Genomic DNA, 11,556 nt, shown 5'->3' on the forward strand with positions numbered 1-11,556 from the left:
CAATTAGTGGCTTCCTACCACCTTACTTCATATGCTTATGTCCTCCCATATTGCTCCTCTCCTCCATCTTCAACCTTCTTCCCACCAAAGCCTTCAACATAGGTGCCTGCTTGATTGTACATATCATAAAAGTGGCTACACCCAAACGTTATGAATCATTATTTAATAGCAATGAGGAAGCTGTGAAATGGTTTGTCGTGTGGTATTCAGGGCTTGGTGGCATCAAAGGGCATCACATGAAGGCATATTTGGGCAAACTTTGTGAGTGCCTGACCCATGTACCCTCTCTTGTAATCAGCCCACGACAGATGCACATACAAGAATGGGCCACAAGATCACTAGGCAGGGCCCCGCTTTGCCTACCCATTCCTCCCTTTCCAAAAGACTGAGCTCAAGAGGAATGAAAATGTGAGAAGCACCACTAAATTATTCGCATCTTCCACACGATGGCATTTGTGAAATTACAGTACTCCCCATCATCCATGCAAGATTTGCACCTCCCAAAAACTTGTTGACTATCTACTTGTTATGCTCCATTCAACATTGCATTCCATCATATAAAATTTCACTAGAAAGATATTCCCACTGCTTTCCTTTACTTGACACTACTCTACCACAAAGCCTTAAGACCACCTTTTGCAAAGGTACATCAAGCATAGAGGCTGAACCTCAAAATATAGCAGAGATCACAATCAAACTTTTCGGAGACCGAGCAAGATCATGACAATCAAAATGCTTTGATACTAAGATTTTGTGATACAGCCCCAAGTGAAAGGGACTCGTAATATATCTAAAACAAACAGTATTTTCAAGCATTCCTGCCTAGTCCAAGTGAGGTGGCCAACATCATACATATTGTTGTTTGAAGTACAAAGCTCTCTAAACCACACAAGGAAAAATACCACAGAATTTTTGTGCTTTGCCTTTAAGCCAGTGTTGTCGAGTTTTCATCAAACACTTCCAAAGGTTGAACTACACATAAACATATCAGACACAGTAAAGATATGAGAACTGCACAGAAAATCAAACAATATTAAGATCCTTACACCCCACAGCTTAAATTCACAGGAGGCTTAATGCAGCTGTATTGAGGGAAAAAGCTAAAAATGCCTTCCTCCTGCACACCACCTCCGGAGTAACATATGCCAGTTCAACAGCATCTCTTTCTGCAAAATTCTACCCCTTGCTCAGCCATCGCTTGTGGGCAACTGCACATTATTCAGGCGCTCGAGGGCTAAAATTAGTGCCTGAGTTCCAAGGTCACCTTCACCATGAGCTTTCAATGATACATAAAGTTGCTGAGCCAATGCAAGCCCAGGAAGTGAAAGACCCATGTGCTTGCATTCCTCTATTGCGATTCCCAGATCCTTGACAAAATGATTAACATAAAAACCTGGCTTGAGGTCCCGTTTCAGCAAACGAGCAGCATACAACTGCAAGGATTTAGATCCAGCAATTCCTCCAGCTATGGCCTGCAGGTATCGTGTTACATCTAGGCCTGCTTTGCATGCAAAAACCATACCTTCGACGAGCCCGACCATTGTAGAAGCGATGACAATTTGGTTTCCCATTTTTGTACTTTGGCCTAATCCAGCACCACCCATATAAGTGACCGACCCCATACACAAGAAAAGGGGTGCCAATGCTCTTACCACTTCCTCCTGACCTCCTGCAAATATTGCTAGAGTGCTCGCTTTGGCTCCCACATCACCACCTGACACTGGCGCATCAACAGCATGACACGAAGTTTCCTTCGCCACGGAAAAGATTTTTTGTGCAAGTGACGGATCACTTGTAGTCATGTCAATGACAACGCCCCCTGGGTGAAGGCCTTTCAGAATACCTTTCTCCCCCAATATAACTTCTTCAACATCTGTAGGATAACCGACAATGGTGAATACAACATCACTTTTCTCAGCCACAGCCTTGGGAGAGTCCAATAAAACTGCCCCATTTTTACAAAGGCCATCAGCTTTATCTGGAGTTCTATTGTAAACAGACACACTGAAGCCAGCAGCCAGAATATGCCCACACATAGACTGCCCCATGACACCCGTCCCTATCCATCCTACACGTGTGTGACCTGGAGCTACCTCCTTGAGTTCCATAGCTGCAGATGACGCCACTGACAAATGTCTGCCTGGCTGCCTTCTTGTGATGTTCTTCAGACTGCTTCCAGATAAATGAGACAATATCACGCCTCCACTTCCTCTGCAAAATTTTCCTTGAATCAGGAGCTCACCTTTCTCGATAAACAAAATGTTAAACTTGAACCTTTATACTAGTCAATATGAACCAAGCCTATGTAACCAAACTAAAAACAACCCATATTGGATAAGAAAACAAATAAATGTTACTAAAAAACTTGAGTACTTTGGTGAAAAATTTAATCATGGTGTAAGGTAATGTTTCTATTGCTTCTCTAGAACAGAGGGGCAGACCAGTGTTGCCATGCCAACAGGCACAAGGCCCAGCGGTGAGGGCCTGTGACCAGGGGAGGGGAGGTCCCAGGTTCAAATCCCCCCATGCCCTATTGGTATTGTGGCTGCTTTGATGCCATAAGTTGTAACCCTTCAGGCAGGAATCAAGCCTCCTCCGAACGTGCCAGGTGTTTCTGAAACAAATCTCAAAACACGTTTCAAAAACGCTTCGTATGTTTCTTAAATCTCAGAAACATTTCTTAAACTCTTCATACAATGAAGGGGGTACAAAATGCCTGTTTTGGCCTGCTGCACCCAAAAAATGCTGTTTTTTGACATGCTAACATCAACATAGGTCCAAAAATGCTGTGATTATTTGGATTGATAGACAATCAAATATAATCCAAGCTTCATGATTCATCAAGATTACAAGAACCTACACTGCGAGGAGGTTAGCTGTGCCCAGGCAAAGTGGGCATATGATCTATATGCAGGGGCAGATTCCGCTCACTTGGAACGTCTCTGTCCTCATACAGACTATGATTATTGGCCCTCCAAACTAGTTTCGAGAACCTTGTGAGCCGAGTGGGACTCAAGCCAAGTCCACAGCCTCTCCTCATAGTCATGTGGATGGCAGCTTGGAACATCCAAGAACTTGGGGCACCCATTGCGCAAAGAGAAGATGGTCGCTCGGCCGGTTACTTAGGGGACCATAGCATGGACTGCAGAGGCAGGACCAGCCCTCCTATATGACGGTGGTGATGGCATTGCACTTCAGCTTACACATTTCAAGATCACTACTATCCCAACATCCTTGGACCATCGACACGCAAACTGACCAACATCGAGGCCTGTCACATTTGGTGCGCATACTGCAGCAAGTCTATATTGTGGGTACTCCCACGCCTCCAACAGAGTCCATTAGCTCCATTTGGACGGATATATTCAGGTTAGGCATGGGATTCAGACTGCTTGGAGCACTCCAGAGACTTGGGGCAGGGTCCTTGTGAGGGTCTTTGAGAGGACACTCCGTAATACACTGTGGGCCTTTGAATCGAAAGCATGGCATCGGTGGCCTACATAGAGCAAAGTCTAATAGAACTTGGTGGGATCATCAATCCTTCTTATGGCTTCACAAATTCGATCGAACTTCTCTAGGTAATGAATGGGATCCATCAAGTTTGGTTATCAACCTTGAGATGTGGATTCAAGGATTTTCCAAAACCTGATGTGAGACAATGCCAATATGTGCTACTGCCTCATCACAAGTCCTTGAGTCCAAGTGGGACCCAACTCTACATCGCCCCTTTGGTAAGTCTTATGCTTGACCTTCAATGTCAAATAACTATTCATGGTCATTCCAAGGCAATGTTTCAAAGCATAGCACCATGATATCCACTGCAAACAATATGACCATGTTTTACACTACCTGAACTATGGAATGCCATGCACTGCAAGCTCGAGGTCACATCCCATTGTTTAGAAATCACAAACTGCAGACGAACACTTGCAATCAATGTGTATGGAGTGCTTAAGTTTAGAATAAATGTGTATACTTAATGTAACCATGGCCACAATATATCCCAACACTGCAAATTTCATTGTTCGTGAGATCTTGTCACTGCGATTCTGGCTGGATATGTCATGGAAAGCTACTCTCAGATTGACCTCCTCTCATCGCTTTCATTGTGGAGGTCATTCATGACAGTATGATTGCCATACAAGACCAGTCTCCCCTACTACACAGGGCCATTACCTTCTTTATCAATGCAGGCAACATCTTTCAAGAATAATGCGTAATCCACCACCAAAAAAAAAAAAAAAAAAAAAAAAAAAAGGAACTTCGTTTTGCTTCTACGGAGCTGGGTGATATGGCCCCTTCTACTTCACGAAATCCTGGCTACGTTTTTTTAAAATGGCAATCGTTGGGAGAGATCATACCTGGATCGAAGTGTTAAAAGGGGCAGGAAGGTTGCAGGAGCGGAGAAGAAGAGAGCTCGCAACTGCATCGAAGTGTTAAAAAGGGGCAGAAAGCCACAACACGGGTAAGGCCCTTTTTATCATGTCCATTTGTATCTTTCCCAATTTAAAAGACTTTGTTGTATTTTAAATATAAATTACCCTTTCCTTTTATTTATTTATTATTTTTGGCCAGGGAATATTAAAATGTACTCGGTGGAAATTCTAAAAATATTATTCTCCTTATCTTATTTTAGCTTAAGGTGCATTATTAAGTGGAAAATCTAAACCGAACTTTGCTTAGGAGACTTTTCAAAATATGTAAAAGGGCATTCGGAGCCCTGAGAGGAGTCCTCTCATTAACTAGGAATTAGTTGTGCAATTTTTTTTAAAAAAATAGGAACCAAATTTTAAAAATTTACCTTTTCTCTCTCTCTCTCTCTCTCTCTCTCTCTCTCTCTCAAAATCAACCGACAAAGGAAAGCCTTAGAGACTAAGACACTTATTAGAATTTCTAAATGTCTCTCCATACACTTGCTTATGAAAACTATAGCTCATCATTAGCCTTAGAGACTAAGACACGTATTAGAATTTCTAAATGTACTTATTAGAATTTCTAAATGTCTCTCCATACACTTGCTTATGAAAACTATAGCTCATCATTAGCATCAACAAATAGCCCTATCTTTTTGCTTGCTGATTTACCCTACTCTACAAATTTCTTTGACAACAATTTCTAATCCATAGGCCCAAGTGCCCAAGTCATCATCACCTCGTGCTAAGCATGGGGTGATGCCATAAGTTGTAGTTCTTTAAAAGCTTAAGGTTATATATATCATTATGCATCAATCGTAGTAGATGCCACATTGTTGCCAGCTTGGTCTAGAGTTTAAGAAACTCAAAAGGGTTATTGTAGGTGCTAGCCATCACTATTCACAAAGCCTTGAGTCGCAGACAAAGAGATGGCCTCAGACACCTACTCCATGTTGTTGTTTGTGCCATTAAGGTGAATGCACTAAGCACGAAAGCAAACCCATAGCAATAATAGGCTCTTTGGTAGTTCATTTACGCACGCTTGTGCACCTATGCTACTAAAATGGTAATGGGAAAAAGTCGTGACATTTCATGCTCTCTCTCCTTTTTCATTCTATTCGAGCATGTCTTTTATATATAGTGATGTGTTGTAAAGTGTGTGGGTACTTTCAGAACTATGTATCAAGAATTAGTGAAGTGGCATTGTGAGATTCAAGAAGTAAGAGACCTAAGGATATGATAAGGATAGAGTAGACGTGGGGATAACATAAAATGCTTTTTGGAGTTATGTGTCTTGGATTGGTGAAGTTGCATTGAGAGGGTGTAAGAGAGAGGTATTCGACAGAAAGAGACCTAAGAATATAGTAGGTGGATGGCCTTGCCTACCCCAGACTGGCTGGTGTGTTCCTTGGCCGTGTGCTACACATCCTTTCGCTTGATTGTCTGCTCCGTGACATTTTTGTAGGCCTCGAAGGATGCACAACTTTGGTTTCAGCTATCCTGGGCAGTTTGGGCAATGCAACGCATGCTATCAACGATGGGTAAGACCCATTTAGTGTGCTCTATTTCATAGATAAATCCGGCATCTATGAGTCGATTGATTTCTTCACGGACCAGCTTGGAGTACTTGGGGTTCATAGGATACGCTCTTTACTTTACTGGCCTTGCCCCTTCCATCTCACAGGGATGGTGTGTTTAACCCCCTCATTGTATTTCTAGGTGAAGAAATCTTGGAATTTATTGAGGAGAGGCTGGTAAGGTCCCTCTCTTCTTCTGAGGAGAGGTCTTCCCCAATATAGATGGGTTTGGGATCTTCCCCTGGACTTGCTAGGTTGATCTCCTTAACTTTGGCCGAACCATCATAAGATGTTCTTGGCTTTCCATCATGGATTCTTTGGGCCTTTCCATATTGTACAAAGCGGTCACCCACCTTGTAGACTTTAAAGTGTTCAGGGTCCTGTTTAGTCTCCTCAGCTTTAGCGCTTTCCTCATCCATTCTTTTTTTGGCCTCTCGGTCGGCTTGTGCAACTTTTTGTTTCGTGTTCTATGCATAGAGCAATACAGTTTTTGGGGTTCAGATTGGGAGTCAATTGACTTCTTCTTTTTTGTCACCGTATTAACCGGAATGGGAAACTTGTCGAGCTCCTTTTGCTAGACCTGCAGAAGGTGGAATGTGCATTGACAACTTCAACCCAATGTTCTTCTAATTCAATTGGAAAGATGTAAGCTTCCTTTCCTCTAAGGCTATTTGTTTTAAGAGTCTTACGGGTGGATTTTTCCCATAATGGTCTTACTTCTTTGGTACTTGTTGCAGGTTTATGGTTTGTAATATTGGACATACACACAGTGCTCAACATGTAGAGGGATGTGATTTCTTTCCATCTATCGTGGAAAATCTTGTATCCATGTGTTTTGAAAGTATATCCATGGTAGCAAGGATGTGCATCTAGTTCTCATAGTCTTCCGGCTTTGGGAGAGGTGCAAATTTCATGCTATTCTATTCATCTTCAAACATTTTGTGGCATGTTTGGCATACGTGTACTGTTGTAGACCTTGCCATAGTCACTGAATCTTCCGCGCAGGTGTCCCCCACTCATTGGATGGATCTTCCAAGTGTGTAGGCACACCTTTAGTGTTCGGTCTTTTTTCCAAATATAGTGTGATCCGTGTTCCAGTCATGGATCATCCTGGTTTCTCTCATGAAGAGCTATCCTAGGATACAGTTGTAGGAAACAAGTTGTTGACCAAAGTTCATCACCACAAAGGTGTGTCGGAAATTGGTTCTGAATATCTTAATCTTCAAATCTCGGAGACCTATGGGCTTCATGATGGCTCCATCACTACTTTCACAATCAATGCAGTGTCATCCATAGGAGGGTTTTTCCTAGCATTTTTGGTAACAATGCTCACTCCTGCCCCACCATCTAGGATGGGTGACTTAAAGCTTATCAAAACCTAGGGGCAATGTTGCATTGAGTTCATATCCTTCAAAATACTGCCCTAACTTGTTCACACGAACTGTAGGAATGTCGTACATTCCATCTAGTTCTATGGATCCTTTCTCATCCGCCGTCTCATTGAAACTTCTTGGTTCCACTTGGTTCTCCATTCTAGCTCCAAGCCTTCCTTCCATCCAATCCTTCAAATCCTTCCAAGGACTCAGGCTACCTTGAAGTAAGGTGCTAGTGGGAATCTGGATTTGTGAAGACAAAAAGAAGAGAGACTAGCAATATCTCTTAGAATGGGTGTAGGTTTGTGAATCTGGTTATCCCTATTCATGCTTAGGCTTTTTAAAGTGTAGGGTATATAGGGATATGAAGATCAGTGGTATGATCTTCTTGGGTGATCGTCCCTCAAAATTCTTAACATACGCATCAACTCAAGCTTTTAGTAGATGAGCACATCGACTCTAGAGATCTATATGTGTGGAACATGAATATTGGAGCCACCATCGGTACTTGGCAGAGTTATGGCTACAATGGTAAAGATGAGGAGGAGCCCCTACATGAGAAGTTGAAGAATAGAGTTGGCCAAACATATTTCAAAGAAAAAAATCTAGTTATCCTTGATAAATAGCTGAAACCTTGGGACCAACCAAAGAAAATGGTCGTGAGCTGGAACCCAAGTACTACAAAGTGTACTGGCACCATACCCTTACTATCAATGATACGTCCAAGTATATTCTTGGGTGTATTGGATTAGGGTACCATGGCAGGTGAAAACTTGGTCCATAGTAAGGGTTTCACTTTATGAGCACATCTTTCTTCACTCACAATAGCTAACACTTGCACCAAGCCTCATTCATTGATAGCCATCCGAGTACATATCTGGATATGGGTTGCACCATGGACATGGGTTACCAACAAGAAGGGGGATATTTTAACCCACTTTGTAGGTTTACATGGTTTCACTTTCCCAACCTACCATTTTCCATGTTACCCACATGTAGTAACAGAAGCCTAATTCTTGTAAGAGAGCATTGGACTTTATAAAGAGGCCTTATTCTGATGGGGAAGTGTTCAACTTCATAGATGTAATTGCCTAGGACTAGAACTAGTGTTCAACTTCATAGATGTAATTGCCTAGGACTAGAACTAGTGCCAATGGACTTTTTATAAGTATTGTCTAGCTTAATGAATGCTCACAAGTTTTGACTTTATATGCGAGTTTATATGCGAGTGACTAGCTAGTCATTTTATATGTAACTGACTAGTTAGTCATTTTATATGCAAGTGACATTAAGCAATACACATTCATTTCCTTGCAATAAAATACTTGTGAGCTCTCCCTCTTCCCTAATCTCTTGCTTTCTTGTGTATTATTAGATGGTTTGCTTGCTTAGATAGGATTTCTCCCTCTCTTGGACCAGCTAAGAATAGGAAACAATGACCATAAGATGTCCAAATGGGACCAAAATTGGTATGTGGGTACCTTAAGGCTATTTTTAGCATCTATGTCTAGTTGAATTGGAAAGTCGAATTGGAAAATGACTAAATGGGTAAAGTTCTAGAGCCAAGTGTCAAAACATAGAGGTTTTCTAAGTCAAAGCAAATCTCATGTACATAGTATAACAACTCTAGATTTTTACTGGGAGACAAGACTAAGGTATGCGTGTGAGGGGCTTGCTTTATACAAATCCTAGATCAATTGGCTAGGAGATATAGCCAAGCATGGAAATTCTTGAAAATATTCAAAAATTAAGCTAATTTTTAGACAATATCATGTGAGTATGGAGGGTTTTTGGTCCAATCCATTTTAGGTCAAAATGTGTCTGATTGACTCCAAACTAGATAGGAGGATTTATCAACCTAATGGATAACCTTGTTAGCTTCTCGAGAGAAATGCTCTCTTGCACTCCTACCAACTATTTTCAGCCAAGCATGGAAATGCAGCTGGCCTAGGATACTAAAAATTTGTCAACCCAAATATGGAAAGTTGAGGCTAAACTGATCAATATGACCACCTCCCAAACATGGAAAATAAAGTGATCAATAGTGACCGCTTTCCCAAAAAATAGAACTAAGAAAAGTCAAAAGGGGGAGACTTTTATATAAGCAGGCATGGAAAACATGCTTCCTAGGGTAGTTCCTGGATGCAAAGACTCATCAAACTAGAATGTGAATTGAGGGATGGGTAGTTCCTGGTAAGGTTTGTTTTGAGTGGATTAACAATGTGGCCTTGATATCCATGCATGGAAAGCATCTGAAGGAGGGTAAAAATGCTTAAAAACTTCACAAAAATTTAGCTCAGAGCTATGACTATGGCTTTTGACATCATCAAACAAGATAATACAAATATTCTAGTCGACTAGTTTTCAATAACTAGTTTATGATGCAGAAGTCAAAGAATCACTTATATGCCTGCTATGCCTACTTGCCTAAAAGAGGCAAATACAAAGTGGATTAAACCAAGCCTAGGCTACAATATAAAGCAACACTTTAAAGCAAGGAATCATACACAATACCAATTCATGCGTAATAACAAATTAATGCAAGAAAAGTCCAAAAATGCCAACCAAAAATGTACTGAGCAAATCATGCTCTTACTTGGAATCCCAACGCAAGTAGAGTAGATCTCATGGATGTTGTGGATGCTCCCAATTGGATTGTCCAAGATTACTCTATGTGGCTACACTTTACTTCAATGAAAGCTTCATTAGCCAACAAATCTTGAAAACTTCCGAGATCCAACCCAATAAGGTTCTTCTGCAAAACTAGCTCCTTAAGAAGCAAGATTTACACAAAGGACTCTAAAAAAAATAAAAGTGAAATATCTCAGAGTAATTTAAAACTTACCCGAAAGCTTCATCAGCCAACAAATCTCCCAAAACTTATGAGATCCAACCCAATAAGGTCCTTATGCAAAACTAGCTCCTTAGGAAGCAAGATTTACACAAAGGACTCTAAAAAGAATAAAAGTGAAATATCTAAGAGTAATTTAAAACTTACCCTAACCCCTCTCATGCATGCATTGATGCTTAATGCATGCCTAAAAGTGTTGCAATGACCTCTAAGTTGAAAATATACGATAGAGATTTTACCTTTCTTTATGACTTTTTCAGGGTAGACTAGTTGACTAGTTCTTATTTGGATTGCTTGCCGGCGGTAGCTCAAATTGCATGTAATTCTCTTCTTCCAAAGCTTCCACTTCAGTCTATAAGCTCTTTTAGATTGATTCACCTTGTCCTTTTATGATCTCCAATGCAATCCCATAGTCCGAACACCAAATAAAATGTGCTAGAATGGGCATGCTAGCTCTTGAAAAGCAAAACTAGACATAACACAATACATAAAGCACAAGTGTGTATGAAAGTAAAACCACCACACATGCACACATAGAGATGGATAGCAAAATAAGAGCTAATAAAGAAATATCTTTTTGGGCCAAAAACTCATCTACTCTGAGTTAGGGACATAAATACTTTATCATACACTTACCCTTGCCGAGACCCAACCATTTGATGCTGCTCACTAAACCTGCCTCTGAAAAGAAAGAAATAGCTTTTTAGGCAAAAAATTCATCCACTTTGAGTTAGGGGGAGAAAATATTTTATCATACACTTACCCTTGTTGTTGAGACCCAAACCATTTGATGCTGCTTACTAAACCTACCTCTGAAATTTTTACAACCCATTGCTGTTAGTAATTTCAAATGAGATCAAGTCACATACCATTTCAACCATCATCATTCCCATAGATTTTTAGGTTTCTTTTAAATCTAAATTATAATGCAAGTATCCTAGCTACACTCAAATGAGAAACTATGCAAATGTACACCCAATTAACTCTTCCAATGATGAAGAACTACTAGCCTCTCCATATGCAATGAGTTACTCACAAAGGGGCTCATTTCACAAGCTTTCTCAATGCATAAAACTTAATCTAATCAACCACCAATGATGATACATTAACAACATAATTCAATGCCAAGCCTGGTGATGAAAATAAGAAATTAGTTTTTGACTAAGAGAACGAAGATATATGCTCTAGATAAGCAAAGAAAATTCTTTTGCTCTCAATTTTCAACTCAAATCCATTCTCTACCATTCCAAAGCTAAAAAGTGATGCAAATGCATAGAAAAATCAAGCTAAAATTAATGCAAATACATAGAAAAATCAAGCTTCACTCAAGGGAAAAAACTTAT

At 40.6% G+C, this 11,556-nt stretch overlaps 1 protein-coding gene across 3 annotated transcripts; it reads right to left on the reverse strand.

Annotated features, from left to right (window-relative positions):
- Positions 1-901: 901 nt before the first annotated feature.
- Positions 902-4,462, reverse strand: LOC147608858 (putative 3-hydroxyisobutyrate dehydrogenase-like 1, mitochondrial). Of its 3 annotated transcripts, XM_086788447.1 has the most exons (3): positions 4,362-4,450; positions 3,850-3,913; positions 902-2,211 (listed from the first exon to the last, which is right to left on the reverse strand). In XM_086788447.1, exon 3 carries the CDS (start codon positions 2,106-2,108, stop codon positions 1,188-1,190), a length of 921 nt encoding a protein of 306 aa, XP_086644573.1. In that variant the 5' UTR covers positions 2,109-2,211; positions 3,850-3,913; positions 4,362-4,450; the 3' UTR covers positions 902-1,187. The 3 variants fall into 3 exon arrangements, with proteins under 3 accessions (XP_086644573.1, XP_086644572.1, XP_086644574.1); XM_086788446.1 differs by lacking the exon at positions 3,850-3,913 and having other exon boundaries at positions 4,362-4,462; XM_086788448.1 differs by lacking the exons at positions 3,850-3,913; positions 4,362-4,450 and adding an exon at positions 2,442-2,674.
- Between the last annotated feature and the right edge of the window lie 7,094 nt (positions 4,463-11,556).

The sequence above is a fragment of the Cibotium barometz genome, chromosome 52, assembly GCF_041138505.1.
Source record: "Cibotium barometz isolate CiBa-2024 chromosome 52, ASM4113850v1, whole genome shotgun sequence".
NCBI lineage: Eukaryota > Viridiplantae > Streptophyta > Polypodiopsida > Cyatheales > Cibotiaceae > Cibotium > Cibotium barometz.